A 27,590-nucleotide genomic window follows, 5' to 3' on the forward strand; every position below is an offset into this window, starting at 1 on the left:
GTAGATCGAAAAAAATCAGCTAGTGATAGTAAATAGGCCTCAGATTTTTTGTTTTTTTTTACAGTAAGCCCTGTTCAATACTAACACACATTACTGTTTATTGGTGTTTCCTAAGGTCAGCAGACACTCATCATGATGACAAAAGATTTTGAGCCAATTTCTGAAGTACCGATTCATCAAGAGGATTTTGGGGAAGGTAAAATTTGTTGTGTTGTCAAACACAAATGAAGGTTTTGGATGTATCCACTTCTTATTCAGAAAACAGTAGCAGGATTTATTAGCTTTCAAACTAAAACTGCTTTAAAGATAACGTTTTCATTTTGTATTGTTCAACAGGGAAATTTATTACAGTTGGTTGGGGTAAGAAAGAGACCCAATTCCATGGATCTGAAGGAAAGCAAGCCGCGCAAAAGAAAGTAATGGTAGAGTATTATAATAACTGCTAGGACTATATTACCAATTTGTATGTATATGGAACCTTTGAGCCTGTATGTACCTACAATCAAGTACAAAGATTACAGTCTTACCTTTCAAAACTAGGGGGAAATCTAGGAGAATCTAATTTTCTGTGTACCGTATATACTCGCAAGCAAGCCGAATTTTTGACCCCCCAAAAGTGGGCCAAAAGTTGGGGGGTCGGCTTGCTTGCGAGTGATGTGCCAGCATGGGTAGGTGGGTGGGCGTGGTAGTACCCATCCCCGCTCCCCCCGCGGCCGCCGCTGCTATTACCTTAGGCGGCGCCACTTCCTCTATCCCCGTCCTGCTCCGGTACCTGACTCACAGCAGCGCGCCCCTCGGCGGCTGCTGTGATGACGGAAGAAACCATAGAGAGCGGTTCCCATAGTAACGGCATCGCCGCTACAGGAAGCCGCTCTCTATGGTTTCCTCCGTCATCTCAGCAGCAGCCGCCGAGGGGCGCGCTGCTGTGAGTCAGGTACCGGAGCAGGACGGGGATAGAGGAAGCGGCGCCGCCTAAGGTAATAGCAGCGGCGGCCGCGGGGGGAGCGGGGAGGGGCACTAACAACCTACCCACCCACCTACCCATACTGGGACTATACTGGGGCACTATGCTAGCTATACTGTGGCACTATGCTAGCCATACTGGGGCACTATGCTAGCCATACTGGGGCACTATGCTAGCCATACTGGGGCACTATGCTAGCCATACTGGGGCACTATGCTAGCCATACTGGGGCACTATGCTAGCCATACTGGGGCACTATGCTAGCCATACTGGGGCACTATGCTAGCCATACTGGGGCAATATACTAGCTATACTGGGCAATATACTAGCTATACTGGGACACTATACTAGCTAAACTGGGCACTTTACTAGCTATACTGGGCACTTTACTAGCTATACTGGGGGACTACCTACCTATACTGGGCTCTATACTAGCTATACTGGGGGACTACCTACCCATACTGGGCACTTTACTAGCTATACTGGGCACTATACTAGCTATACTGGGACACAATGGCTTATATGGGGGTCAATCATTTTTTCCTGGTTTTCCAGGTAAAAGTTGGGGGGTCGGCTTACATGCGGGTCAGCTTGCTTGCGAGTATATACGGTAACTTTTATAATGCCCCTAACACATTTTAGCTACAGACCTGAATGAGCTCATCTAACAGATAGAGGCACTGACTTCCCAAACTATTTGCCACATTCGAGCAGTACAGTACTTGGAGGTGCCCTTTAAGTATGCACAATTTTGACCGTGTAATGCGGATTCACCAGGTAAGGGTATAAAATCCTACCTTAAATGAAGAATTTCAAATAAATATATGATTCAATCGTGCTATGATATGCATTAGGGTGGTGTCCCTGTTATACAGGACACCTTTTCATACAGGAGCAGCGACCTTAAAGGCCGAGTGGAGACGGTACTTCTCCACATGTGCTGAGAGTGGTTGCTAGCATAAGCAACCCACTTTTGTGAGTATAATAAATACTATTTTTAGTCCAAATAATCTGACGTTATTACGCGATATCGGGCTCCCGGTGTCCTGTGTTTTTTGTTTTTTCCAGTCCAACTATTTGCCACATTGTTTTTGATTAACCTGAGGAAGAAGGATAGACCTGCAAAACACATTTTTTTTTATGTGCAATAAATGTATCATGTCCAAAGAAGTGACTGCCTTTTATGTTCAGGAGAGGTAAGCCAATAATTACAGTACCTCTCCCTTTTAACCAGGTTTATATTGCCCATATTTTTCGGAGCCTCCTCCCACCAGTTATTTACGTGCACTAAGTAGACAATCGTAAGAATTCTCTCAACACTTTAGAAGATCAGTGTTATGATATTTTCCCTGCACTGGGCTAGGTGCAAACTTTTGGGGTTTAAGTGAGACCTTGATGTTGGCATGCCATAGATTGCCCTTTTATCTCTGAACTGCATGGTTGGTTCCAAGTTTTATCCATTGTTACAAACTGCCTTCAGAAGTCCTTTGAATAAATTCTCAGGTCTCGGTAGACCACCCACAGTAAATTCCAGTTATTGCTGCGGTCCATGAGCAGTGCATCTCCAGTTCAGTCCTCTGCCTGGCTGGAGGTGCATAGCTTGAGGGCCACTAAAATAATTGAAGACCTATCTTTGCATCCTGTACTAGGCCACAGTTGGCTTCAGAGCTTTCCCAAGGTCCAGGGTAGAGGAAGGCACAGACATCACCACGTTTTAAAGTTACAATCCATTGCAAAAATAGTGAATTTTTTTTTTAAATAAAGCTCCACCCTTTTTACCAATGAAGTAAATGGCATTCTCCGTTTGCAAGGTAAATAAGTCTATTTGCCCATTTATAAAGCACAAATCAGCTGATCACTGCTTTATAAACAAGGGGATAGTCTGATAACAACAGCAAGGGGATTTCTGATAATTAGCAGCAAAGATGGTGATCAGGGGAAACAGACAAACCCTTATAAATGTGTTGATAATTTCTCCTGATCACTACTTTTATAAATATGATCAGCTGAGACTTCCACCTAATGCAAAACTAAAAACAATGATAAACTTTCTCCTCATGCAAATTTGCAGCATATTATTACTTACTTCTTCTATTTTAGAGTACTCAACCAGCTGTATTATGGGATGACCATAAACCTCGCATCACATGGAGAGGAGATGGACAACTCTTTGCACTCAGTACCATTTGTCCACAGACAGGTAAACATGTCTTCAAAAACAGAGTTGTAAACTATTCTAGAGTTTGCTTACCAATCCTGGGAAAAAGAATGCTAGAGAAAAAGTGGAGCATTTTTCCAAAGCTACAAGTTTAAAGAGAACCTGTACTGAGTAAAATTATTTAAAACAAACACATGAGGTAACTTCAAATGAACATTACATAATTACCTTGCCATCAGTTCCTCTCAGAAGCTCACCATTTTCTTCTTAGGCCTCGTTTCCATCTATGCGCTTCTGTCCGCTTCTGTCCGCTTTTTGGCAACATGTATCAATCTGTAACATTGATGTGCTGAAAAAAAGCGGATAGAAGCGGACAGATGGAAACAAGGCCTTACAGTGATCCCTTCCAGTTCTGACAACATTTTGTCAGAACTGAAATATATCAGTTGCTGTCAGTTTTATATCAGTTGCTGTCAGTTACAGCTGAGAGGAGAACTGATGTGTCCATGTTTCCCTATGGCTCAAGTGGGCGATGTTACAGTTTAACTGTGTGCTGACCAGCAAGCTGTTATGGAGTAATGGCCATTTTCAAAATGGAGGATGGAGAATTCCATTGATCACAGTGGACAAACAGGACACATTAGAAAAGAAAGAGATTGAGGAGTAGACTACACAGCAGGTAAGTATGACTTGTGTATGCTTATTTTGACTATTAATTTTCAGTACAGGTTTTCCTTAAATCCATATTTTTCATACTTTTTTTTTTATACTACCATGTATGACAACATAGTGTAGGAAAACTGCAGCAGGTGAAAGTGTTGAGGACAGACAAAGTGTAGATGTAATTATAGGGCAAAACCGTTCCCCCTTCCTAATTCAGCACACACAGAGATGCACACAGTACTTTTGACACCCATGCTCTCATGCACAAACCGTACCTTTGAAATTTCCACTGCTCTCTTCCCTCAAACACGCACGGTACGATTATACCATCCTAAAACAATATACAATAAAGTATTTATCTTCATATGAGTAGGAACATAATACATAACTTCAGGACAGTGAGGCAAGTCAGTCCCTTATACCGCTAAAAAAAACCCTCTCTTGTAAAACTCCTAGTGAATCTGGTTTTTCATGACTGAACGGAGTACCCTTTAACTCCACTCTATTCAAATCCTGACAAAGGGCCTTGCACTGATGAAGGTCAAACAGTCTGAAACAGCTGTCTGCAAGTTGAATTATATGCTACTGTAAAATGTATAGGCTGTAAGTGTGCTACACACATTGCAAGGTCATAAATGAATAATTTCTATATTAGCTTATAGCCTACAAGTGATGCATGTGTGTGTGTACACTCAGGCCTGGAACCCACTAGGAGCACTCTTCTGAGCGCTTTGTGATTTGAAAAGCTCTTGCTAATGTAATGCTATGGGTGTGATCCCACATGAGCGATGTGATTTTATAATAGTCCCCCACAGCATTGCATTAGCAAGAGCTTTTCCACATCATTAGCGCTTAGAAAAGGCCACTAGAGGCTTTGAGACCTCAAGCTCATTCTACATTTAACAGCCCTCATATTCACAATATAACTAATACTCTTCTCTGCACAAACCAGAAAAGCAACAATATACATCTTCCCTGTATAATTTTGTTGACACTTTCATGTACAGGAAAAGTGTCATAGGCCAATAAGCCAAATAGAGGAGTATACTTCTGGAGTATGCTGGAGCAGAGGTACTGACCCAATATGCTTCCTTATTCCCCAAGCTGCAGCGATCATCAGCAACATGGATAGGCAGGGCGATATATCTGACTCTTACAGTGATGTGGGTGGGGTCAAAGTGTGACCATCAATATGGAAGCATGGGCCATATTAAAACCCAAACATTATGGCCTGGCTGCCACGTCTTTTTCACACTTCGCTTGAGTAGAAGTTCATTAGTTTGAAAATACCTGCTGTGAGTAACCATCTCATTCTTTTGGTGTGTGTGTGTGTGTGCGTGCGTGCGTGCGTGCATTTTCATCCAGGAGGATTCAAGGAGCTTCTGAAGTCAGAATCATGCTTGAAAATAGAAGTCTGTTTTTAATTCCAGCAGACAGACCAGTTTTACTTTTTCTTCCCAGGTGCCCGTAAGATTAGAGTATGGAACAGAGAACTCTCCCTACAATCGACCAGTGAACCAGTGGATGGATTGGAACAACCACTGACATGGAAGTAAGTTATATTTCCCAGGGTCATCTACAGGACAGCAACCCAGATGAGAGATATCCCTCCCACCTACTACTGGACAGGAAAAGGTTAAAGTTCAGTATTAGTACACATGAAACTTCAAATGTACCACCCTCGGAGAGCCCAAGTTTCCTTCTGCCCAAAAAAGAATCCTCTCCACCTGGATGTCGAATGACCTGCTGCTCGTCTCCATGTGATGGTTTATATAGGCCACTATTGTATTATTGTCTGTCTGTATTGTGACGTGTCGATTTTGATTTGCAACCTGAAAGTGTAATAGAGTTGTTGTTTTTTTTATAACCTTCAATTCCCTGAGTTTGGAATGTAGTTGGGAAAGATCTTTCTCCTAAAAGCCCTGGACAGGAGAGTCATCCATGTGTGCCCCTCATTCCCATAAACTGGCATCTGCTGTTATTATGCTTTTTACTGGAAAGTCCCAAAATTGCCCTTCTATCAGATGATCCTAATTTGACCACTAATGAAAAGATGCTTTTACATAATATGGTATCACAATCGTCTTGTCTAAAGCACTTACTTTTTTGTTCCATAAATGGAGAATCCACTCCAAATGGCCTTCCAGTCGCGTCATGTGAGGGGCATGCCATCAGCTTTCTAGTCATCTGATTAGGAAGGCCAATCAGAAGCCTAAGCTGCCAGATGCACGCGCACGTCCCTGTAACTTCAGGGGAGCTGGAGCATCCCCTCACCAGTCCCATCTAACAAGGGAGAGACCCCAGGTCCAGGCCTTTCCATCTGGCTAAAAGCCTTCAGCAGCTCTGACACCTTCTCCATCCGTGAACAGGAAATAAACTGAGGGCATGTTCCGGTATGTAGTGGTGCTTTGAACCTTATATTTTCTGAGCGCGTCAAATTGGATAAAGGCAGCAGGTCGCTGAATCAGGAGGTGTTCCTGGACATTATCCCTAGATGGGGACTTCCTACGATAGACTTATTTGTGAACAGACAGAATGCCAAAAGTCAGATGTTCTGCTCTCTATGTTCTAATGGCAATCCTTGGGCGGTAGATGGCTTTTCCTAAAATGGGATTATCCACTTCTGTATGTCTTCCCCCTTCTCAACCAGATTTCGGGAGTTCTCAACAAAATCAACAAGGACAGGTCAGTCGTAATCGTGATCATGCCATTTTGACCAAAGAGACTGTGGTTCTCTCTTCTCAGGAAGTCAGCTGTGATGGATCCAATTATGTTATCTTTTTGACAGGATTTACTGCTGCAGGGTTCAGTCTGTCACCCCCAGGTAAAGATTCTTCATCAATCAGCATGGATGCTGAATGACATCTCTTAAGGAATAAAGGGTTCTCTCAAGCTGTATCGAATACTCTTCTACAAAGCCAGACGATAGTGATTCAAAAAATGTATTTAAGAGTTTGGAGAATTTAAAATTCTTGGTGTATTGACAATCAGATGGATAAAATGAACACTTATTCTGCATTAGAATTTCTACAGTCAGGTCTGAAGAAGGAACTAAGCATTAGTACCTTGGAAGTGCAAACTTCTGCACTCAGTAATTTTCCATGGAAGAGATTAGCAGAAGATTTGTTTTGGTTTTTTTTTCAGAGCTTTACAGGGAGTGCAAAATTATTAGGCAAATGAGTATTTTGACCACATCATCCTCTTTATGCATGTTGTCTTACTCCAAGCTGTGTAGGCTCGAAAGCCTACTACCAAGTAAGCATATTAGGTAATGTGCATCTCTGTAATGAGAAGGGGTGTGGTCTAATGACATCAACACCCTATATCAGGTGTGCATAATTATTAGGCAACTTCCTTTCCTTTGGCAAAATGGGTCAAAAGAAGGACTTGACAGGCTCAGAAAAGTCAAAAATAGTGAGATATCTTGCAGAGGGATGCAGCACTCTTAAAATTGCAAAGCTTCTGAAGCGTGATCATCGAACAATCAAGCGTTTCATTCAAAATAGTCAACAGGGTCGTAAGAAGCGTGTGGAAAAACCAAGGCGCAAAATAACTGCCCATGAACTGAGAAAAGTCAAGCGTGCAGCTGCCAAGATGCCACTTGCCACCAGTTTGGCCATATTTCAGAGCTGCAACATCACTGGTGTGCAATACTCAGAGACATGGCCAAGGTAAGAAAGGCTGAAAGACGACCACCACTGAACAAGACACACAAGCTGAAACGTCAAGACTGGGCCAAGAAATATCTCAAGACTGATTTTTCTAAGGTTTTATGGACTGATGAAATGAGAGTGAGTCTTGATGGGCCAGATTGATGGGCCCGTGGCTGGATTGGTTAAGGGCAGAGAGCTCCAGTCCGACTCAGACTCCAGCAAGGTGGAGGTGGAGTACTGGTTTGGGCTGGTATCATCAAAGATGAGCTTGTGGGGCCTTTTCGGGTTGAGGATGGAGTCAAGTTCAACTCCCAGTCCTACTGCCAGTTTCTGGAAGACACCTTCTTCAAGCAGTGGTACCGGAAGAAGTCTGCATCCTTCAACAAAAACATGATTTTCATGCAGGACAATGCTCCATCACACGCGTCCAAGTACTTCACAGCGTGGCTGGCAAGAAAGGGTATAAAAGAAGAAAACTAATGACATGGCCTCCTTGTTCACCTGATCTGAACCCCATTGAGAACCTGTGGTCCATCATAAAATGTGAGATTTACAAGGAGGGAAAACAGTACACCTCTCTGAACAGTGTCTGGGAGGCTGTGGTTGCTGCTGCACGCAATGTTGATGGTAAACAGATCAAAACACTGACAGAATCCATGGATGGCAGGCTTTTGAGTGTCCTTGCAAAGAAAGGTGGCTATATTGGTCACTGATTTGTTTTTGTTTTGTTTTTGAATGTCAGAAATGTATATTTGTGAATGTTAAGATGTTATATTGGTTTCACTGGTAAAAAATAAATAATTGAAATGGGTATATATTTGTTTTTTGTTAAGTTGCCTAATATTTATGCACAGTAATAGTCAACCTGCACACACAGATATCCCCCTAAAATAGCTAACACTAAAAACAAACTAAAAACTACTTTCAAAAATATTCAGCTTTGATTTTAATGAGTTTTTTTGGTTCATTGAGAACATGGTTGTTGTTCAATAATAAAATTATTCCTCAAGAATACAACTTGCCTAATAATTCTGCACTCCCTGTATAAATGATTAAACCTTTAGTAAAAAGTCAGGTACTCATTGGGTTCTCAATCTGACTTTAAAGTCTTCTTGTTAACCATCTCTACTGCCAGAAGAGCTGGAGAAATAAAGGTTTTCCCAGTGCAGAACCAAATTGTATGATATCAGAGGATAATTACCCTGAAATTGGATACATCTTTTTTACTGAACGTTTGCTCCCACTTTTACAGGGTCCAGGAGATGGTTTTCCCACCTTTCTCCTAGAATCCAGCAAACGATAAGGAACGACAACTCCGCTATCTAGATGTTAGACATGTGAAACAGTATTTACAGACAAAAAAATGGAGAAGAACTCTGACTATGCTTGTTCTTTTTGTAGGTATAAATAAAGATAAACAAGCTTCAAAATCATCCATAGCCAAATGGTTTAGGCAGGCAATAACTTTGGCTTATCGAGTTAAGGGAAAACAGGTTCCAGGTATTGTCAAGGCCCATTCAACTCGATCAGATTCCACTTCTTGGGCTGAGAAGACAGGAGTTTCTACTGAGCAAATATGCAGGCCTGCTACTTGATCGAGCAAAAATACGGTCGTTAGACTTTATAGACTGGATGTTACAGTTATACGGACTTGTCTTTTGAAAGAAGAGTTCTGCAAGCAGTAGTCCCACCCTAAAATGTGTAATGTTCGGATCTCATCTGGGTTGCTGTGCTTGAGACAACCCTGAAAAAGACATGTTACTTACGGGCAACGTCTTTTCCGGGAGTCGGAAGGACAGCACCCAAACTACCACCAATGGGTTCTTGTATGTGAAATAATGCTCAAATAAATGTATTAATAGACACTGATACTGGTTATCTTTTTTTGTACTGAAGGCATATTCCAGTATGAAGTGTTGTATAGCTCCATCTGTGCTAATGCTGAACTCACACCTTTTCCTGTGCAGTAGTTGGTGGAAGGTATATTTCTCATCTGGGTTGTTGTCCTTTCAGTTCCCAGAAAAGATGTTTCCCTTTTTGCAGGTGTCTTATTTGGTGTTGTACTGTGAGTAATTGGCAAGAATTAATACTTGGGCAATTAATAAAATAAATGAGTGACAAGATATTTTCTTAAAGTGGTATTGCCATCCAGTTTCATCTAGTCTTAATTCACAGTGCTCAGTTGCATTGCAGAAAAAAATGCATGTCAACTCATTGCACATACAATTCTATGGGCTAGTTCACAGTAGCATGTTGTAACCGATCGCATTATTCTAACTCTCTGCATGCAGGCTATGTCCAGTCTGCATTGCAGTTCACACACATTTTAACGCGTGCATTATGCAACTAACCACTGTCAATCCAGCCTAAGGGTTCATTTCCACTGGGTGCAAATTTGCAATAAGAATATATGCATTAACACTGAAAGCAATGCAGTTCAAGGGAGTTGTTTCCCTTGACCGCTTTTTTCAAAATGTGTTCCGATGCAGAAAAAAAATCCGGACTGCATGCTTTGCCGATTCTTGCACCACGCAGTTTTGTTGGCGTGTCTTTGTTATAGTTAGCATAAAATATTGTGTTCCTAATTTCAGGCCTTCTGGAAGTCTGATCGCTTCTACACAGAGTAAACCCAACAAGCATGATGTGATATTCTTCGAGAAGAATGGACTTGTGCATGGAGAGTTTAGCTTACCATTTGCAAGAGGTGCCGTTCAAGTATGTTACATCTAAGCAATCCATTTACTTGCCACAAAATGAAGATTTCCTGACAATATTTAATATTTTGTATATGCTTTAATATTAAATATATGATTATAAAGTTAAAAGCAATTCTATGCCATATTTACATTACACTGTCCTTTTACAGGTGAAAGAACTTTTGTGGAATGCAGATTCTACAGTTTTAGCAGTCTGGCTCCAAGACATCGATACAAATGGTTCAAAACAAAATACTTCTGGTAATACATCAAATGTGATGTTAATCCTGCCTACAATTCACTGATACTATGGTAATTTTTGGGTCAGTTAACTCCTGTCTACAAGACAAAGACAAAAGGATAGATCAGGAGTGGTGGTCCATTAATCACAGACCTTTGATTACCACTGATCTACTACAGAGATGGAAATGTATTTAGTTTCACCCGGGTATAACTAGGCATTACATAAATTAGCAGATCATTCCTCTTATTATGGCAAGAGGCAAATAAATCTGATATTGTTATTTGCAATCTTTGTACTTCAGAATGGCTCAGATTTGATTTCAAGTAACATAATTTATGTATCTTATATGTGTATATTGAACTAGAAATGTTCTGTGGCCCTTTACTGAATACATCAAAGTGGCTTACAGTCCGTTGTCCAGCTCACACTTTGGGACAAATTTTGAATTGGACCAGTTCACACTTTGGGGCAACTTTTCAATTGGAGTCACATATATTTGATTTATTGAAGGAAAGCAGAGCACTGAAAGAAAGTTGTGCAGGAGAAATGTGCGCAGGGTCGTAGAGCTGCAAGGCAGGAGTGCTTACTATGTAGCCACTGGATTTTCCCCTGATTACATTGTTTATGCTTAGTAGTTACTCTATAGCCGTCCATAGTCACTGCTTCCCTGGCTGTTATACTTATTCCTTGGCTTTATTACTTATGACTGAATATTTGTTATGGGTCAGTAATGGTATCAGGTATCTGGGTCATGAATATGACAACAACACAACTGCAGTCTTCTAATAAAATTGTCAGCAGCTTTATTTCCATTTAGAGCTGCACTTTAATTTGTTACAAAACTGTAACGTCAATTAAAAACTATTGGCTTACAGTTTCCTTGATGGAAGTTGCTAATAACTGATTTAGAAGTTATGCTAAATGAGACATAACTGCATGGTCTATGAAGATTTCTCTCAAACATGCTATGCTTTGTCGTCAGTAGATTTAAAGTGTACCTGAAGGGAAAAAAGTGTCTCAAATGGATACTTCCCTCTGTATAGGGAAGCCACTGGATAATCCAGAGGCTTTCCCGCTCCCCCCCCCCTCGCTTCCACCGATCCAGCCCTAGGATCCTCTGATCCTCCTCGGCAGGGGCTTGTTGTAGAGTGCATGCGACTGTGCTCCCATCCGTGTTCGAGCACGGCTGCAAGGACGCCTCATGCAGAGCCTGAGCGACTCCATGTGCAGACGCAAGACGTCCTGCACAGCGTGACCATGCTCGTTCATGGACAGGAGTGTGGCCACAGACAATAGTGTAACCGTGATCTTCCAGAGCAACCCATCGCTGGACTGGTTGTCATAAGGAGGACATGTGAAGCCTCGTGAGGATTCAGAGGCTTCCATCTATGAATGTAAGTATCTGATTTTTGTTTTAAATTACAGGATTACTATAACCACTTCCCCTCCCCTGGGATGAGTAACTACGTCCCTGCAAATTCCCTTTTTCCCATCCCTTGCTGCCACGCACTCCCACTCATTCCCCCGCGCTTTTCGGCGCCCGTTATCGCTGCCAATCGTTAGATGGGACATGGATGAATGGGAACACAGTTCTCATTAATTAATCTCTGTCCCCGTGTAAATGATCGCAGGCATCAATGAGATGCCGCGATCATTTGTTTACTTCCGACGGAACCCATGCATGCATTACTTCCTATTTAGCATACTATATGTACGCAATAGGAAGTAATGCGCAAGGACATCTTGTAGCCAAATAGTAAAATTATACCTACACACAACTATTTTTTTTATTTTTAAAAGACCCACAAATACATTTAAAATTAACACTTTACTTCCCACACGATCTCATAATCACCCACATTTTTTTTGCATTTAAAAAAAATATATAAATTACAGATTAAAAAAATTACATAAATAATTACCTTAGAGACTGAACTTTTTAACATGTATCAAAGTTGTCCGCACTCCTTCATCGTATTAAAAATCCATATGTTTATTCGATCATCATTAAAAGGTACGAGCTGCCATGTACCACTGTTGTACCTTTTAATGATGATCGAATAAAGATATGGATTTTTAATACGATGAAGGAGTGCAAACAATTTTGCTTCGTATGGTTGTTAGGAGTGGTGTTCCTGTCTCCTGCACCCTTCTACACACAGCACAGCGATATGTGGTGAGGTGGAGCAGCTTCTTTTTCTTTTTCCACTTTTTAATATGTACGTCAAGAGATTATATTACTGTTAATTTTTAAACTATGGGCTTGTAATTAGTGACAGATGCAAAACTGAAAAAATGCACCTTTTATTTCCAAACAAAATATTGGCACCATACATTGTACTAGGGAAATATTTTAACTGGGACAAATGGGCTAATACAGTGGGATGCGAAAGTTTGGGCAACCTTGTTAATCGTCATGATTTTCCTGTATAAATCGTTGGTTGTTATGATAAAAAATGTCAGGTAAATATATCATATAGGAGACACACACAGTTAAATTTGAGAAGTGAAATTAAGTTTATTGGATTTACAGAAAGTGTGCAATAATTGTTTAAACAAAATTAGGCAAATGCATAAATTTGGGCACTGTTTTTTATTGTAACAACCAACGATTTATACAGGAAAATCATGATGATTAACAAGGTTGCCCAAACTTTCGCATCCCACTGTAAAATGTGTGGCGTTTAATTACGGTAGCATGTATTATTTTAAAAATATAATGGCCGAAAACTGAGAGAGAATGCATTTTTTTCATTATTTTTTCTTATTTTTCCTGTTAAAATGTAGTTAGGCTAAAATAATTCTTAGCAAAAAGTACCCCACAAAGAAAGCCTAATTAGTGGCGAAAAGAAACAAGATATAGATTGTTTCTTTGTGATAAGTAGTAATAAAGTTACAGGCGAATGAATGGAAGGAGCGCTGACAGTTCAAAATTGCTTTGTTTTTTAAAGGGGAACTGAAGTAAGAGGTATATGGAGGCTGCCATATTTATTTCCCTTTAATCAATACCAGTTGCCTGGCAGCCCTGCTGGTCTATTTGGTTGCAGTAGTATCTGAATAATACCAGAAACAAGCATGCAGCTAGTCTTGTCAGATCTGACTTTAAAGTCTGAAACACCTGATATGCTGCATGCTTGTTCAGGGGCTATGGCTAATAGTATTAGAGGCAGAGAATCAGCAGGGCTGCCAGGCAACTGGTATTGCTTAAAAGGAAATAAACATAGCAGCCTCCATATACCTCTCTCTTCAGTTCCCCTTTAAGGGGGGGAACCCTTGGCGGGGAAGTGGTTAAAGCAAAACTACAGTCATCACATACGCTGTGCCTTTATTGCATATCTTGCTCTCCATGTAGCCAAAAACAACAAAAATGTTTTGCTATGCTACACATGTTTAGTCTAAAAAAGCCTTTTATTTTCCTTGAACTGAGGGAATATGATTATGTCTAGAAAGCCACTGACTCAGATGCATATATGGGGAACACTTCACCATCTGTTGATACTGGATGTCTCACTCAGCATGCATCTGATTTGGCAGCTTTCTGTAGGTATAATCATGTGCCCTCAGTTCAGGGTAAGTGAAAGTAAGGCTTTTTAGCTTTAAAATGAAAACAGAATTTGCATTTGTGTATGTACTCTGCTACAATACAGGATATTCATTTTAGACAACGGTATACTTAGTGTCCAAAACTATAGTTTTAATTGACTTTAATATCTTTTCTATTTAGTTACTAACAAGTGATTTTTTTTTTTATTCTGTTGTAGTTCAACTTTGGGTTGTAGGAAATTACCATTGGTATCTCAAGCAGAATTTACATTTTGGGAACATTGATGACAATAAATTGGTGTCTGTTATGTGGGATCCGGAGATTTCACACCGGCTACATGTACTGTGTGCAGGATGGCAATATTTCCATTATGATTGGTGTTGGAGCACAGACCGCACTAGTAGCCACAGTCCAGGAGCTCAGGCTGATGTGGCAGTTATTGACGGAGGTGAGACTGTTGTCATTATTATCACTTTTTAAACTGTACTTTACAGGTAATGAAAGTTTGTGTGCCTTTGGTCATGTAATCCATTTTCATGTTGTTGTTTAAAATGAAGATAACCGTTTGCTAATTCTAGATTGAACTGAGAATCTCTGTTATACTATGCAGTCAGATGTGAAGTGCATAGGCAATATACCTTACTGATTTTTATAAAGACTGTAATTTCAAAGAGATTATTATTATTAATAACTAAAACAATCAGTATATTCCTGTAACAGACCAGCTTGTAAAGAAAATATTTTGGTAGAACATTTTGCCTTTCTACTACAGTGTTCTAATTTTTCCAGCTTTCCTTCTTAATAATATTATGATGGAGTTGATTTATCAAGGTTGAAGAACAAACATAATTCAGTAAACGAGTTGCCTGCTAGTAGATAAATCAAGTGGGTACTCCTCTTACACTGGACACCTGAAAAAATTCTGTAAAGAGGGGAAATTTGTTCAGTTAATACCAGAGTCTAGGAGATAGTTTTAAAGGGAAGAAGTAGTAAGAATACAAAGGCGGCCATTTTCATTCCCTCGTAAACAAAGCCAATTGCACGGCTGTCATGCTTAATTGTTTTTGAGCCACACACCTATCTGATCTGCATGCCCATTCTGGGCCATGAACTAAAGTATTAGAAGCAGAGCATTAAAACAGAAGTCAGGCAACTAGCATTGTATATGGTGGCCTCCATATTCCTCTCAGATTGCCTTTAAGAAACACCTACTTAGAGCATATTTTGGCAAACTAGGTGTAAAGGTGCGTACACACATGCGACTATAGTCGTTTGAAACGATTGTTCCCCGATCATTTCAAATGACAATCGTTTAAAAAAAAAAATCCAACGATCATTAAGTCAAACGATGGACGAGCTAGAGCGTTAAAAATGAAAGATCTGCCTCGGTTAAACGACGATCGTTTGCAAAAGTAGTACAGTACATCGTTAGAAAACTGTTGTTCGTACTAGGCTTGACATGCGCATTTTGTTATACCTCCTTAGAACCTTATGCGCAAGCGCAACAGTTGCTTTTCGTGATGTAACGTTCGTTCTATGAATGTGTCCTGTGACACGTTAAAGAGAATCTGTATTGTTAAAATCGCACAAAAGTAAACATACCAGTGCGTTAGGGGACATCTCTTATTCCCCTCTGTCACAATTTCGCCACTCCCCGCCGCATTAAAAGTGGTTAAAACAGTTTTTAAAAGTTTGTTTATAAACAAACAAAATGGCCACCAAAACAGGAAGTAGGCTGATGTACAGTATGTCCACACATAGAAAATACATCCATACACAAGCAGGCTGTATACAGCCTTCCTTTTGAATCTCAAGAGATCATTTGTGTGTTTCTTTCCCCCTGCAGCTATCACCCACTGAATAGTGACAGGCTGTTTCTTCCTGCAGAGTGCAGACAGCTCTACCCGTCTGTAATTCCTCAGTATGTGAAAGCCCAGCCAGCTCAGAGGATGATTTATCCAGCTTGTAAAAGATAATAGAGCAGAGAGAAGCTGCCCTAATTTAAATAACACACAGGCAGTGTGCATAGCGGGGCCTGGAGGGGGGAGATGCATCACAGAACCACAACACTGAAGAACTTGGCAGCCTTCCAGACACAGGGTGACAAGTCCGACAGTGGAAAGATAAGCTGATTTATTACAGAGATGGTGATAGTAGAAAGTGCTGCAGTAAGCCAGAGCACATTAGGATAGGTTTTGGAACTTGTAGAATGGTAGAAAACAGGATGACATTTTTGTTACGGAGTCTTTTTAATTGCTATATGATTATACCATAATTGTCATTTTAACAGGACAGAGTGTATTTTTGTATGTTTTGTCAACTCCATATTATGTAAATGCTCTACCTACATACCTACAGTATGAAATCTTGTACTGTAATGTACGTTTTGAACCGTTCGTTACGTATGGGCAGAATTTGCTATGATGTCATTTCCAGGAACAGTATGTGCCGTTGTTCCGGATCGTTCGATAACAAACGATCAGATCGTTACACACCTTTAAAAGCTAACTTTACCTAGGTAGTTCTTTCGTCAATTAAAAGATCATTCGTCGTTCACAACGAACAATCGTTGTCGTATGTGTGTACGTAGCTTTAGAGTCATGGGTGTACTAAGTACTTCCACAGTAGGATATGTCATGTCTTGTAGTTTTGCAAAATCAGTGTTTCATGGCTTCATGTTCAACTACAATACCTTTATCTTTGTATAATGTTTGACTAAACATGTTGATCTATCCAGATATGTAAAATAATAATAAAAAAAAATACATGGGGTGCACTTAATTTTAAAAAGGATTGCAGCCAAATTTTGACCTGTGTTGTGCTTATAACTGGTAGGATGTCATTGAATAAAATCCTATGTCATTTACAGATTATTTTTAAACTTCAAATATCTGCAAACAGTTACAGCTAAAGCATGTGAGTGATTTTAATGTTTTGCCAGTGAGTTAACCTCTTGTTATCTCATTTACAAATGTTAGTGATTTTCAAGAGTTTTCCTGCAATTCATTAATTAACAGTTGCTGGTTTATGTGATTTTTCGAGTATTTAGTAATGCTATACATTTTCTTAGAACACACATTTGTGTCTTGCCACAGAAAACATTGAACTAATTGAAGGTTCATCCTAAGGTATTTTCTGACTTTGTCTTATTTTATTTGGTATACATTGAAGGCTAAATTCTTCTTCTTTCTGCTTCTGTTACAGATAAAGTATTGGTGAGCTCTTTTGCACAGTCTGTAATCCCTCCACCGATGTACACATTTCATATGCAGTTTCCATGCACACTCAATGAGATTGCTTTCCACACAGATCCTAAGAAGAGTGGTGACATTGCCATTCTTGATAACAACAATACGGTTCATATCTTCAGATATGGTATGTTGGCATTACTATCATTGCATTTCACTGACATTTTCAGTACAGCAGCTTATTTTTGTTTTTATAGTTTATTTAGGGAAACAGTATGAATTTTAGCTCCCAAACAATAATGTGAGTCGTTCCTCCTGCACAACACCCCTGCTCTAGGCAGTAGTTATTCAGACTTTGCGATAAAATGGAATTTCAGTCTGGCACAACATACAATGAAAACCCTACTTTGACTGGCCATATAGTAATCCTACTTGCCCTTTTCCCCAAAGTGATGTCATCTATCTATAAATCATAATGATCCTGCTCATCACAGTGCTTGGAGTTGCCATTGCATGAATACATTACATCCAGTTAATTCAAAAACCTGTTCACTTAAGATAATTAACATTCTTGTACTTTCCCTACACACAGAAGCTGATATGTTTCATGTAGCTTTATCTCCTGCACATTATGATAAAAGAACAATCTTAGCAGCCTAAAAACCTCGCTGCTGCATTGGTACACTGATTAAAGTGGAATGAAACCCAGCACTTCTTCTTGACTCTAACAAATTATTTACAGCATATTATATACAACCAGCATTTTTTTTTTACTTGAACAGCATTCAAAGGGTTACACACAGGACTTCACAGTTCAGTACAAAAGAAATCTGGACACATCCAAAAGTGGAGATAATGTTATCTTGTGTTTACTTAAGTGAGGAATGTGACACATTCTCTGACTGCAGACGCTCCTGGACACAGACAGAAACTCAAAGCATTTCTGCCTACAATACATAATGAATAAAACCATTTATTAATAAAATGCAGTGTCAGCTCTCAAAGCAAAAAAATGTACTTTTGGGAACTTGTAATTTCTAAATGAATAGTAATACTTATGCACAAATGCAAATATGATAACCGTATGGCATATAAAAAGTAGGAAAACCTGTTTTTATAGAATATTATGTCAGGGTTTTATACCACTTTAATAAAGCCCCGGAGTAATGTTAAAGTAAGCCTATTAACCCTTTTAGTCTTTTTTTTTTTTTTTTTTTTCAAACAGGAGTTTGTTCTAATGGTGTTGCGAAAGTAAAACTTTTGCTGTAGATTTCCTTTAAAGGACATCTGAGGTGAAAACAAACTCATGAGATAAACAATAGTATCTATTTTCCTTCTCCTAAAAATGACTTTTTTAGATATCCCACAGTGTTATTTTATATTTGAATCTAGTTTTTACGGTTTCATTGTCTCTACTCAGTGACACCTTCATTGAAGTATGCCGGAGCTAAAATCTATGAACTATTGACCCTTTCAATCTCTTTCCTGCTCTAAGAAGCCATTTACTCACAGGAAAGTGTTTTATGGCTGTAATTACTTTTCAGTGAGGGTTATGCTATAGTCCGACACAGACAGAAACTGTTACTTCCATACCTGATTTTTATCTTTTTCAGGCATAGAATGAAAAAAAAGGAACACAGCATAGTTATTTGGGTGCTTGGCACTGTACAAACACATGTCTATCTCATCATGTCACATGTCACCTCTGTTGACCTTTAAGTCTGTAGGTAGAAGATATTAGAAGTATCTTTAGTTTGTAATATTTGCCTTTACCTGCCCTTTTGTAAACAATTTTCCAACATTGGTTCAGACAAAGGGAACTTTTTTTTTCCTTCCTGACCACTCCAGTGTTCCCCTTTTCGAACCTGGCAGATTACCTGCCTGTGCTGCATTTTCATTCAGTGTCTGTAGACACACAATTGATCAAGTCTTTATCTGAATGAGAAGCTAGTGGACTGATCTTGCAAGCTATTGGTTATTGCACAATCTGAAATCCATCATGGATTAGTTATCCGTTTATCACTTTTCTCCACTTGATCTCAGATTTCAGAAGAATTCCAATTAAAAACCAATGGGTCTCTTTCCTCTGCTAGGTTTTTATGGTTGAATGCAATATGTGGGTATTGATTCCCTGCCACTGAATATTGAATTCCATACTTGATAACACTTTTTATCAATAAGCTCTCTCAAAATCAAATATAAATGTATTCTTCCAGCCTATACATGCCCCTTTCACTTCTTTGCTGTGAAATAAAGAAACATTGTCTGTTGCAGAGATATAGGACTTACCAGAGGAGACTATATATTGTTCTTATGCTGTATGCCTCCTTCTGTTTATGACATGTGGATTTTACAATAAATAGAAGATTTCAGATGATTTAATTTACAGGAATTGATGAACCAAAGGAACCAAATGTAAAGATAGTAGGAGGAAATGGATATACAGTGTCTGCAAAGACTCCAGTCCAAGAAAAGGAATTTAGGTACATTTTGATTATTTAAAGCTATCTACAATTGTTTCTTTTTGCAAATTCTTGTTATGTAATTAGGTTTCAGTATGACACGTTTGTCTTTGCTAGCATTTTGCCACCCTTACTGAGCAACTTCTTTGGTTCTAATTTAGTCAAGGATATTTCCAGGTAATCCACTTTCTCTGGCCCCCCAAAAAAACATTCCAGCTAATTGACATTGATTGATTTTAATCAACAGACATCTATTGGCTGCCCATACACTGCACACAGATTTTGAATTGATTTCAGCATGAAATCGATTCACAATCTGTGGAGCTGCCGCTGCCACCTGCCTCTCTGCCCTTGCTCTCCCTGCCAGCAGCAATACATTACCTGTTCCGTCGGTGCAAGTCCCCGGGTCCGTGCTGACACTTTCTCCAGCTGGCCTTCTTCATCTTCACTTCCTGTCCCGTCGTGTGAGAAGGGGAAGTTCAAACAGTAGAGTGCCCTCTACAGTTTGAACTTCCTCTGATCACAGGATGGGACAGGCAGTAAAGTGAAGATGAAGAAGGCCAGCTGGAGAAAGAGACAGCACAGACCCGGGACCCGCACCAACAGAACAGGTAAGATTATTGCTGCGTCTAAACAGATCGACGGAATTGATTGATTTCGGTTGGAAATCGGTCGATTTACAACAGATTCGATCACAGTGATTGAATCTGATGTCTATCGGTGGGAAATCAAGTAAATGTATGGGCACCTTAAGTGGTTTTCTGTGAAAGTGAGGTGGTGGATCACATTAGTAAGAAGTCCTATGCTACCCTACCTCATTGGTCATTTGTTATGGATCAGTAGGGTAGCCTGAGTACCAGTTTGTTCCTGGGAAGTGACCCTTGCGCATGATGCATCAATCATTCTTCATTCAAAAAAGTATGGCAGCTTGGCAGGGAGAAACTCAAATAAGGTTATGATTGTTTTTTTTTTTTTACCAATATTAACCATAGTAATATTTGAAACCCGATTTATTGTTTACAGACTGCAAGTTCCATCAGACAATTCACAGCCCCTTTATTTCCGCCATCTGACATGGTTACAGGATGACACTTTATTGATTGTTAGCCAAGGGGAGACCTCATCTTATTCAGCAGTTTACCACATCACTGTACCAGCTGAGAATGGACAGACTCTGACACTTCAGTAAGTTACATTGATTGTCTTTTACTTTTTTTCAGTTGGTTTTGGAATGTGCATTTAGAAATGAATAGCATATATATCCTTTCAAAATGGGGGTTGACAGCGTACATTCCCTTTGCCAGGAACTGTATTGTTCAGTGTCAATAAAGGGTGGTTTCCACAACTCTGTGTGCCCCAGAAAAGGAGATGGGGATAATAGTAAAAAAAAAAAAACGGGACTTGGACTGATCCTGAATGCCCAGTTCAGTTATAAAGCTTATTGCAGATTCCTCACCTATTCACAAAGTAAGTTTGAATAAAGCATAAACTACTGAAAATAATCATTTGCTGAAATAAAGCAGAAACACATTCTGACTTTAAGTATTTTTTTTTTTAAATGTCCCAGAAGTAAATCCAATGTCGATCACATCATCCTTAGTCATAGGTCCATCATAAATCACAGTCTCCAGTGTGACCGATTCATAGATCCAAAGTGTTATCTTCTAGACAGTAGAATAGCTGGGCTCTGCCTCATACAAAGTGCATATCTTTCATAACAGAACAACCGGTGCAAAACGCCTGAAAATGTATTTAAAGTTGGCCTGTACTCAAAGGGCCTGATTCACAAAGCGGTGCTAACAGTTAGCACCGTGGTGAAAAGCCCTTTATCACGCCTAAACTCTGTTTAGGCATGATAAGTTTAGGTGTGATAAGTTTAGGTGTGATAAGTTTTTAGGTGTGATAAGTTTAAGTACCAACTGGGTTAGCACCGCAGTGCACAGCTGATCAAAAGTTTTGCGCTAGCAAAGTCTGGTGCACTTTGCATAGAGTTTAATGGCGCTGCTTTGCATGCGGGACTTTGCGCGCAATCTAAACTTATCTAAACTTATCATGCCTAAACTTATCATGCCTAAACTTATCATGCCTAAACTGAGTTTAGGCATGATAAAAATGGTTATCACGCCTAAAGTCTTTAACTGGGTTATCACCGCTTTGTGAATCGAGCCCATAGAGTTCATGAAAACAACTACTGCTGACCTTGATCTAAAAATGCTGCTTCCCTGGCTGTGTATGAATATCAGGTGTTCTGCCTTCATAGTGCTTACCTTTTGCATACATTAGTTGGATAAAATTATTACATTTGTAGCATACCTCATGTAAATTAAACCTAGTAGCAGAGAGAATATACAGGGAGTGCAGAATTATTAGGCAAATGAGTATTTTGACCACATCATCCTCTTTATGCATGTTGTATTACTCCAAGCTGTATAGGCTCGAAAGCCTACTACCAATTAAGCATATTAGGTGATGTGCAACTCTGTAATGAGAAGGGGTGTGGTCTAATGACATCAACACCCTATATCAGGTGTGCATAATTATTAGGCAACTTCCTTTCCTTTTGGCAAAATGGGTCAAAAGAAGGACTTGACAGGCTCAGAAAAGTCAAAAATAGTGAGATATCTTGCAAAGGGATGCAGCACTCTTAAAATTGCAAAGCTTCTGAAGCGTGATCATCGAACAATCAAGCGTTTCATTCAAAATAGTCAACAGGGTCGCAAGAAGCGTGTGGAAAAACCAAGGCGCAAAATAACTGCCCATGAACTGAGAAAAGTCAAGCGTGCAGCTGCCAAGATGCCACTTGCCACCAGTTTGGCCATATTTCAGAGCTGCAACATCACTGGAGTGCCCAAAAGCACAAGGTGTGCAATACTCAGAGACATGGCCAAGGTAAGAAAGGCTGAAAGACAACCACTACTGAACAAGACACCCAAGACTGGGCCAAGAAATATCTCAAGACTAATTTTTCTAAGGTTTTATGGACTGATGAAATGAGAGTGAGTCTTGATGGGCCAGATGGATGGGCCAGTGGCTGGATTAGTAAAGGGCAGAGAGCTCCAGTCCGACTCAGACGCCAGCAAGGTGGAGGTGGAGTACTGGTTTGGGCTGGTATCATAAAAGATGAGCTTATGGGGCCTTTTCGGGTTGAGGATGGAGTCAAGCTCAACTCCCAGTCCTTCTGCCAGTTTCTGGAAGACACCTTCTTCAAGCAGTGGTACAGGAAGAAGTCTGCATCCTTCAACAAAAACATGATTTTCATGCAGGACAATGCTCCATCACACGCGTCTAAGTACTCCACAGCGTGGCTGGCAAGAAAGGGTATAAAAGAAGAAAAACCAATGACATGGCATCCTTGTTCACCTGATCTGAACCCCATTGAGAACCCGTGGTCCATCATAAAATGTGAGATTTACAAGGAGGGAAAACAGTACACCTCTCTGAACAGTGTCTGGGAGGCTGTGGTTGCTGCTGCACACAATGTTGATGGTGAACAGATCAAAACACTAAAAGAATCCATGGATGGCAGGCTTTTGAGTGTCCTTGCAAAGAAAGGTGGCTATATTGGTCACTGATTTGTTTTTGTTTTGTTTTTCAATGTCAGAAATGTATATTTGTGAATGTTGAGGTGTTATATTGGTTTCACTGGCAAAAAATTAATAATTGAAATGGGTATATATTTGTTTTTTGTTAAGTTGCCTAATAATTATGCACAGTAATAGTCACCTGCACACACAGATATCCCCCTAAAATAGCTAAAACTAAAAACAAACTAAAAACTACTTTCAAAAATATTCAGCTTTGATATTAATGAGCTTTTTGGGTTCATTGAGAACATGGTTGTTGTTCAATAATAAAAGTATTCCTCAAAAATACCACTTGCCTAATAATTCTGCACTCCCTGTATAGGAACACCCCAATCCTATATCATGGAAATTAGACAGAACAAAGAAAAATGTCCTGCGCTTTCACAAAAATGTTTTTGCCTTCATACTACGTGAATATACAGTGATGTGAAAAACTATTTGCCCCCTTCCTGATTTCTTATTCTTTTGCATATTTGTCACACTTAAAAATGTTGCTGCTCATCAAAAACCGTTAACTATTAGTCAAAGATAACATAATTTAACACAAAACGCAGTTTTAAATGATGGTTTTTATTATTTAGTGAGAAAAAAAACTCCAAATCTACATGGCCCTGTGTGAAAAGGTGATTGCCCCCCTTGTTAAAAAATAACTGTGGTTTATCACACCTGAGTTCAATTTCTGTAGTCACCCCCAGGCCTGATTACTGCCACACCTGTTTCAATCAAGAAATCACTTAAATAGGAGCTATCTGACACAGAGAAGTAGACCAAAAGCACCTCAAAAGTTGGACATCATGCCATGATCCAAAGAAATTCAGGAACAAATGAGAACAAAAGTAATTGAGATCTATCAGTCTGGTAAAGGTTATGAAGCCATTTCTAAAGCTTTGGGACTCCAGCGAACCACAGTGAGAGCCATTATCCACAAATGGCAAAAACATGGAACAGTGATGAACCTTCCCAGGAGTGGCCGGCCGACCAAAATTACCCCAAGAGCGCAGAGAAAACTCATCCAAGAGGCCACAAAAGACCCCAGGACAACATCTAAAGAACTGCAGGCCTCACTTGCCTCAATTAAGGTCATTGTTCACGACTCCACCATAAGAAAGAGACTGGGCAAAAACAGCCTGCATGGCAGATATCCAAGGCGCAAACCACTTTTAAGCAAAAAGAACATTAAGGCTTGTCTCAATTTTGCTAAAAAACATCTCAATGATTGCCAAGACTTTTGGGAAAATACTTTGTGGACCGACGAGACAAAAGTTGAACTTTTTGGAAGGTGCTTGTCCCGTTACATCTGGCGTAGAAGTAACACAGCATTTCAGCAAAAGAACATCATACCAGCAGTAAAATATGGTGGTGGTAGTGTGATGGTCTGGGGTTGTTTTGCTGCTTCAGGACCTGGAAGGCTTGCTGTGATAGATGGAACATGAATTCTACTGTCTACCAAAAAATCCTGAAGGAGAATGTCCGGCCACCTGTTCGTCAACTCAAGCTGAAGCGATCTTGGGTTCTGCAGCAGGACAGTGACCAAAAACACACCAGCAAATCCACCTCTGAATGGCTGAAGTAAAACAAAATAAAGACTTTGGAGTGGCCTAGTCAAAATCCTGACCTGAATCCTATTGAGATGTTGTGGCATGACCTTAAAAAGGCGGTTCATGCTAGAAAACCCTCAAATAAAGCTGAATTACAACAATTCTGCAAAGATGAGTGGGCCAAAATTCCTTCAGAGCGCTGTAAAAGACTTGTTGCAAGTTATCGCAAACGCTTGATTGCAGTTATGCTGCTAAGGGTGGCCCAACCAGTTATTAGGTTCAGGGGGCAATTTCTTTTTCACACAGGGCCATGTAGGTTTTGAGGTTTTTTTTTTCTCACTAAATAATAAAAACCATCATTTAAAACTGCATTTTGTGTTCAATTATGTTATCTTTGACTAATAGTTAACGGTTTTTGATGAGCAGAAACATTTAAGTGTGACAAACATGCAAACGAATAAGAAATCAGGAAGGGGGCAAATAGTTTTTCACATCACTGTGTACACCATTGTGAATACAGTTTACCATAGTTCCTCTCTCTTTTTTTTTTAGTCTTATGAGTTTTGTTTCTAGGAACATTTTTAAACTACAGACTAAACTACAATTATTTTTTTTAATGTGTTTACTATACAGGCCTGCTGGGATAGTTAATGGACATATAATAAGTGTGTGCTATAGAGCAAAGACCAAAACATGTGCTTTACAAGCTGCAGATGGTCAAATATGGAGGTATTGCTGGGGTGAGTATGTTAAAGGTGAATTTCACACACTTCTGAGATACACCCAGCTTTGTTTATACTTTACAAGGTGGTATTCTTATTTATTTATTGTATTTATAAAGCTCCAGCATATTACGCAGAGGTGATCCTCTGAAAAAAAAAATAACACCAAGCATCAATATAGCATGGTAAGTTTAGGAAAACTGGGTAGTAAGTGTGTAAACTGGTTAATCACATGCAGTGGTTGCATGAGAGGTAACCACCCACAAGGCAGATGAGGTCAAAAAGCCTATCCTCACTCAGATCCATGAGCTGCTCCAGAAAAGCCAAACCAAAAAGAAAAAAAAATTATTAAAGGGGCATTATGGCGAAGAATTGTAAAATTTAAAATATGTGCAAACATAAACAAATAAGAAGTACGTTTCTTCCAGAGTAAAATGAGCTATAATTTTTACAATTTTTTGCCATAGTGCCCCTTTAAATACAGTTTAAGAAAGCCCAAACCTAATTAAGTTTAAACAGGTTTCAGATTTACTGGACATGTAAAGTACAACTTTCAAAAGAAACATTTTTCTATTACTTCATTAATAAACAGTCGAGCATATTAAATATAGCACAGAAGGTGTAAAACTTTTTTTTATTATTATGATGTTGGCCTGCTAAGGTTTACCTTCAAAGGGGGCGTTGTCCTATGAAGCCCTGTGTGATATAGTGCATTTACAGCTCTAATCCTCACTGCGCGCTGTATCAGGGAAGAGACGGACGATGGTGGCAACCAGGTTAACTGGTGAGCGAAAGAAAATCACACTTGCTGTGGCCAATTGTGTACCATTGCATAGCAACAGCAAACACATCGGAGCCGGTGGAGGTGGCATTTTGAATAAATATAGGTGGGGTCACCGCAGATGCTGTCTACTATTATTGCCTCTTAGTTTTATACAAATGTCTCCCTGCCTATATTTATCCAATACACCTCCTACCTTCCCCGCCTTCGATGTAAGTGCAATGACTAACATCCAATGAGAATTGATTGCATGCACACATGCGCAGTATGTAACTTTTGGCCACTATAGGAGCAAGAGTTTTCTCTCGTTCGTCAGCGCATCTTGTTGCCACAGTAGCTCAGCTATTTCCTGGTGCAGCACACCGTGATGGTGGAGATGTAAATGAATTGAGTCTCGCAGAGCTTCTCAGGACAGTGTACCCTATGGAGATAGACTATCTCACCAGGCCAACGCAGTCAGTCTCATTATGGCATTGCATATGTATGGTTAAAAAAAATTAACAAAAGTTTTACACCAACTGTCCTAACTTGAAAAGCTCTACTTTTAATTGGGTTTATGTTGTAATGTTTATTTTGATCATTGTCATTTAAGTGCAAGTGAAAAAAGTGTGCCAAAAGTGTGTGTGTGTGTGTGTGTGTGTGTGTGTGTGTGTGTGTGTGTGTGTCTTCTATGCAAGTCGTGCTCCTCATTCCTGGCAGCGTCCCCCAAGCAGCTTTGCTTGCTAGATATCTAGGTATCCAGGTTTCACTTCCTTCTGGTCCCGGGGAGCCACTTCCTTTTTCCCTTGCTGTCCCATACTCGAAGATAGCTGTCCAGAGACCAGAAGACACTGAAGCCTGGATCTCCAGCAAGTATATCGCTGCAAGGGAGACAAGAAGATGGCTGAAGAGGAGAGGTAGCTATATTTATTTATTTATTGTATTTGTATATGTACACTTAACAACTCTGCTCCACACACACTCTGCTATACATACTTTGCATTATCACAAACATACACTCTGCTATACATGCACTGCATAATCATATACATGCAGTCTGCTATACATGTACTGCATAATCATATGCATGCACTCTGCAAGCATGCTTCACTCTGCACCACATACAGGGGGTAGACTAGGAGGAGAAATAGGGGCGGGCTTATCCATGAGTCACACATTATTAGGGTATTTCAGGGGAAAAAGTTGGAGGGTTAGCCCAGGGGTCCCTAACCACTGGTCCGCGGGCCATTTCCTCCCGGTCCGCAGGTCTGGTCTCTCACCCCTCCCCCCTCGGCCGCCGCTCCTGTTGCCTTAGCTGGCGGCCGCTTCCTCTTATATACAGTGCTCCTTCTCCTCCACGCTGCCTGCTTCATTCACAGCAGCACGTCCTGCGTCTGCTGTGAAGAGGCAGAGA

General features: G+C 40.0%; 1 protein-coding gene across 2 annotated transcripts in view; it reads left to right on the forward strand.

The window, feature by feature from the left end:
* The window catches only part of ELP1 (elongator acetyltransferase complex subunit 1), a 136,738-nt gene that overhangs the window by 24,679 nt on the left and 84,469 nt on the right, over nucleotides 1-27,590 (forward strand). For both annotated transcript variants that reach the window (XM_068233717.1, XM_068233718.1), the window contains exons 5-15: nucleotides 116-196; nucleotides 337-422; nucleotides 3,065-3,164; nucleotides 5,247-5,337; nucleotides 10,030-10,153; nucleotides 10,305-10,395; nucleotides 14,140-14,370; nucleotides 17,127-17,297; nucleotides 19,500-19,593; nucleotides 20,596-20,757; nucleotides 25,328-25,434. In XM_068233717.1, coding sequence (XP_068089818.1) covers nucleotides 116-196; nucleotides 337-422; nucleotides 3,065-3,164; nucleotides 5,247-5,337; nucleotides 10,030-10,153; nucleotides 10,305-10,395; nucleotides 14,140-14,370; nucleotides 17,127-17,297; nucleotides 19,500-19,593; nucleotides 20,596-20,757; nucleotides 25,328-25,434 — 1,338 coding nt within the window. The remainder of the gene's footprint in view (nucleotides 1-115; nucleotides 197-336; nucleotides 423-3,064; nucleotides 3,165-5,246; nucleotides 5,338-10,029; nucleotides 10,154-10,304; nucleotides 10,396-14,139; nucleotides 14,371-17,126; nucleotides 17,298-19,499; nucleotides 19,594-20,595; nucleotides 20,758-25,327; nucleotides 25,435-27,590) is intronic.

The sequence above is a fragment of the Hyperolius riggenbachi genome, chromosome 1 (genome assembly GCF_040937935.1).
Source record: "Hyperolius riggenbachi isolate aHypRig1 chromosome 1, aHypRig1.pri, whole genome shotgun sequence".
NCBI lineage: Eukaryota > Metazoa > Chordata > Amphibia > Anura > Hyperoliidae > Hyperolius > Hyperolius riggenbachi.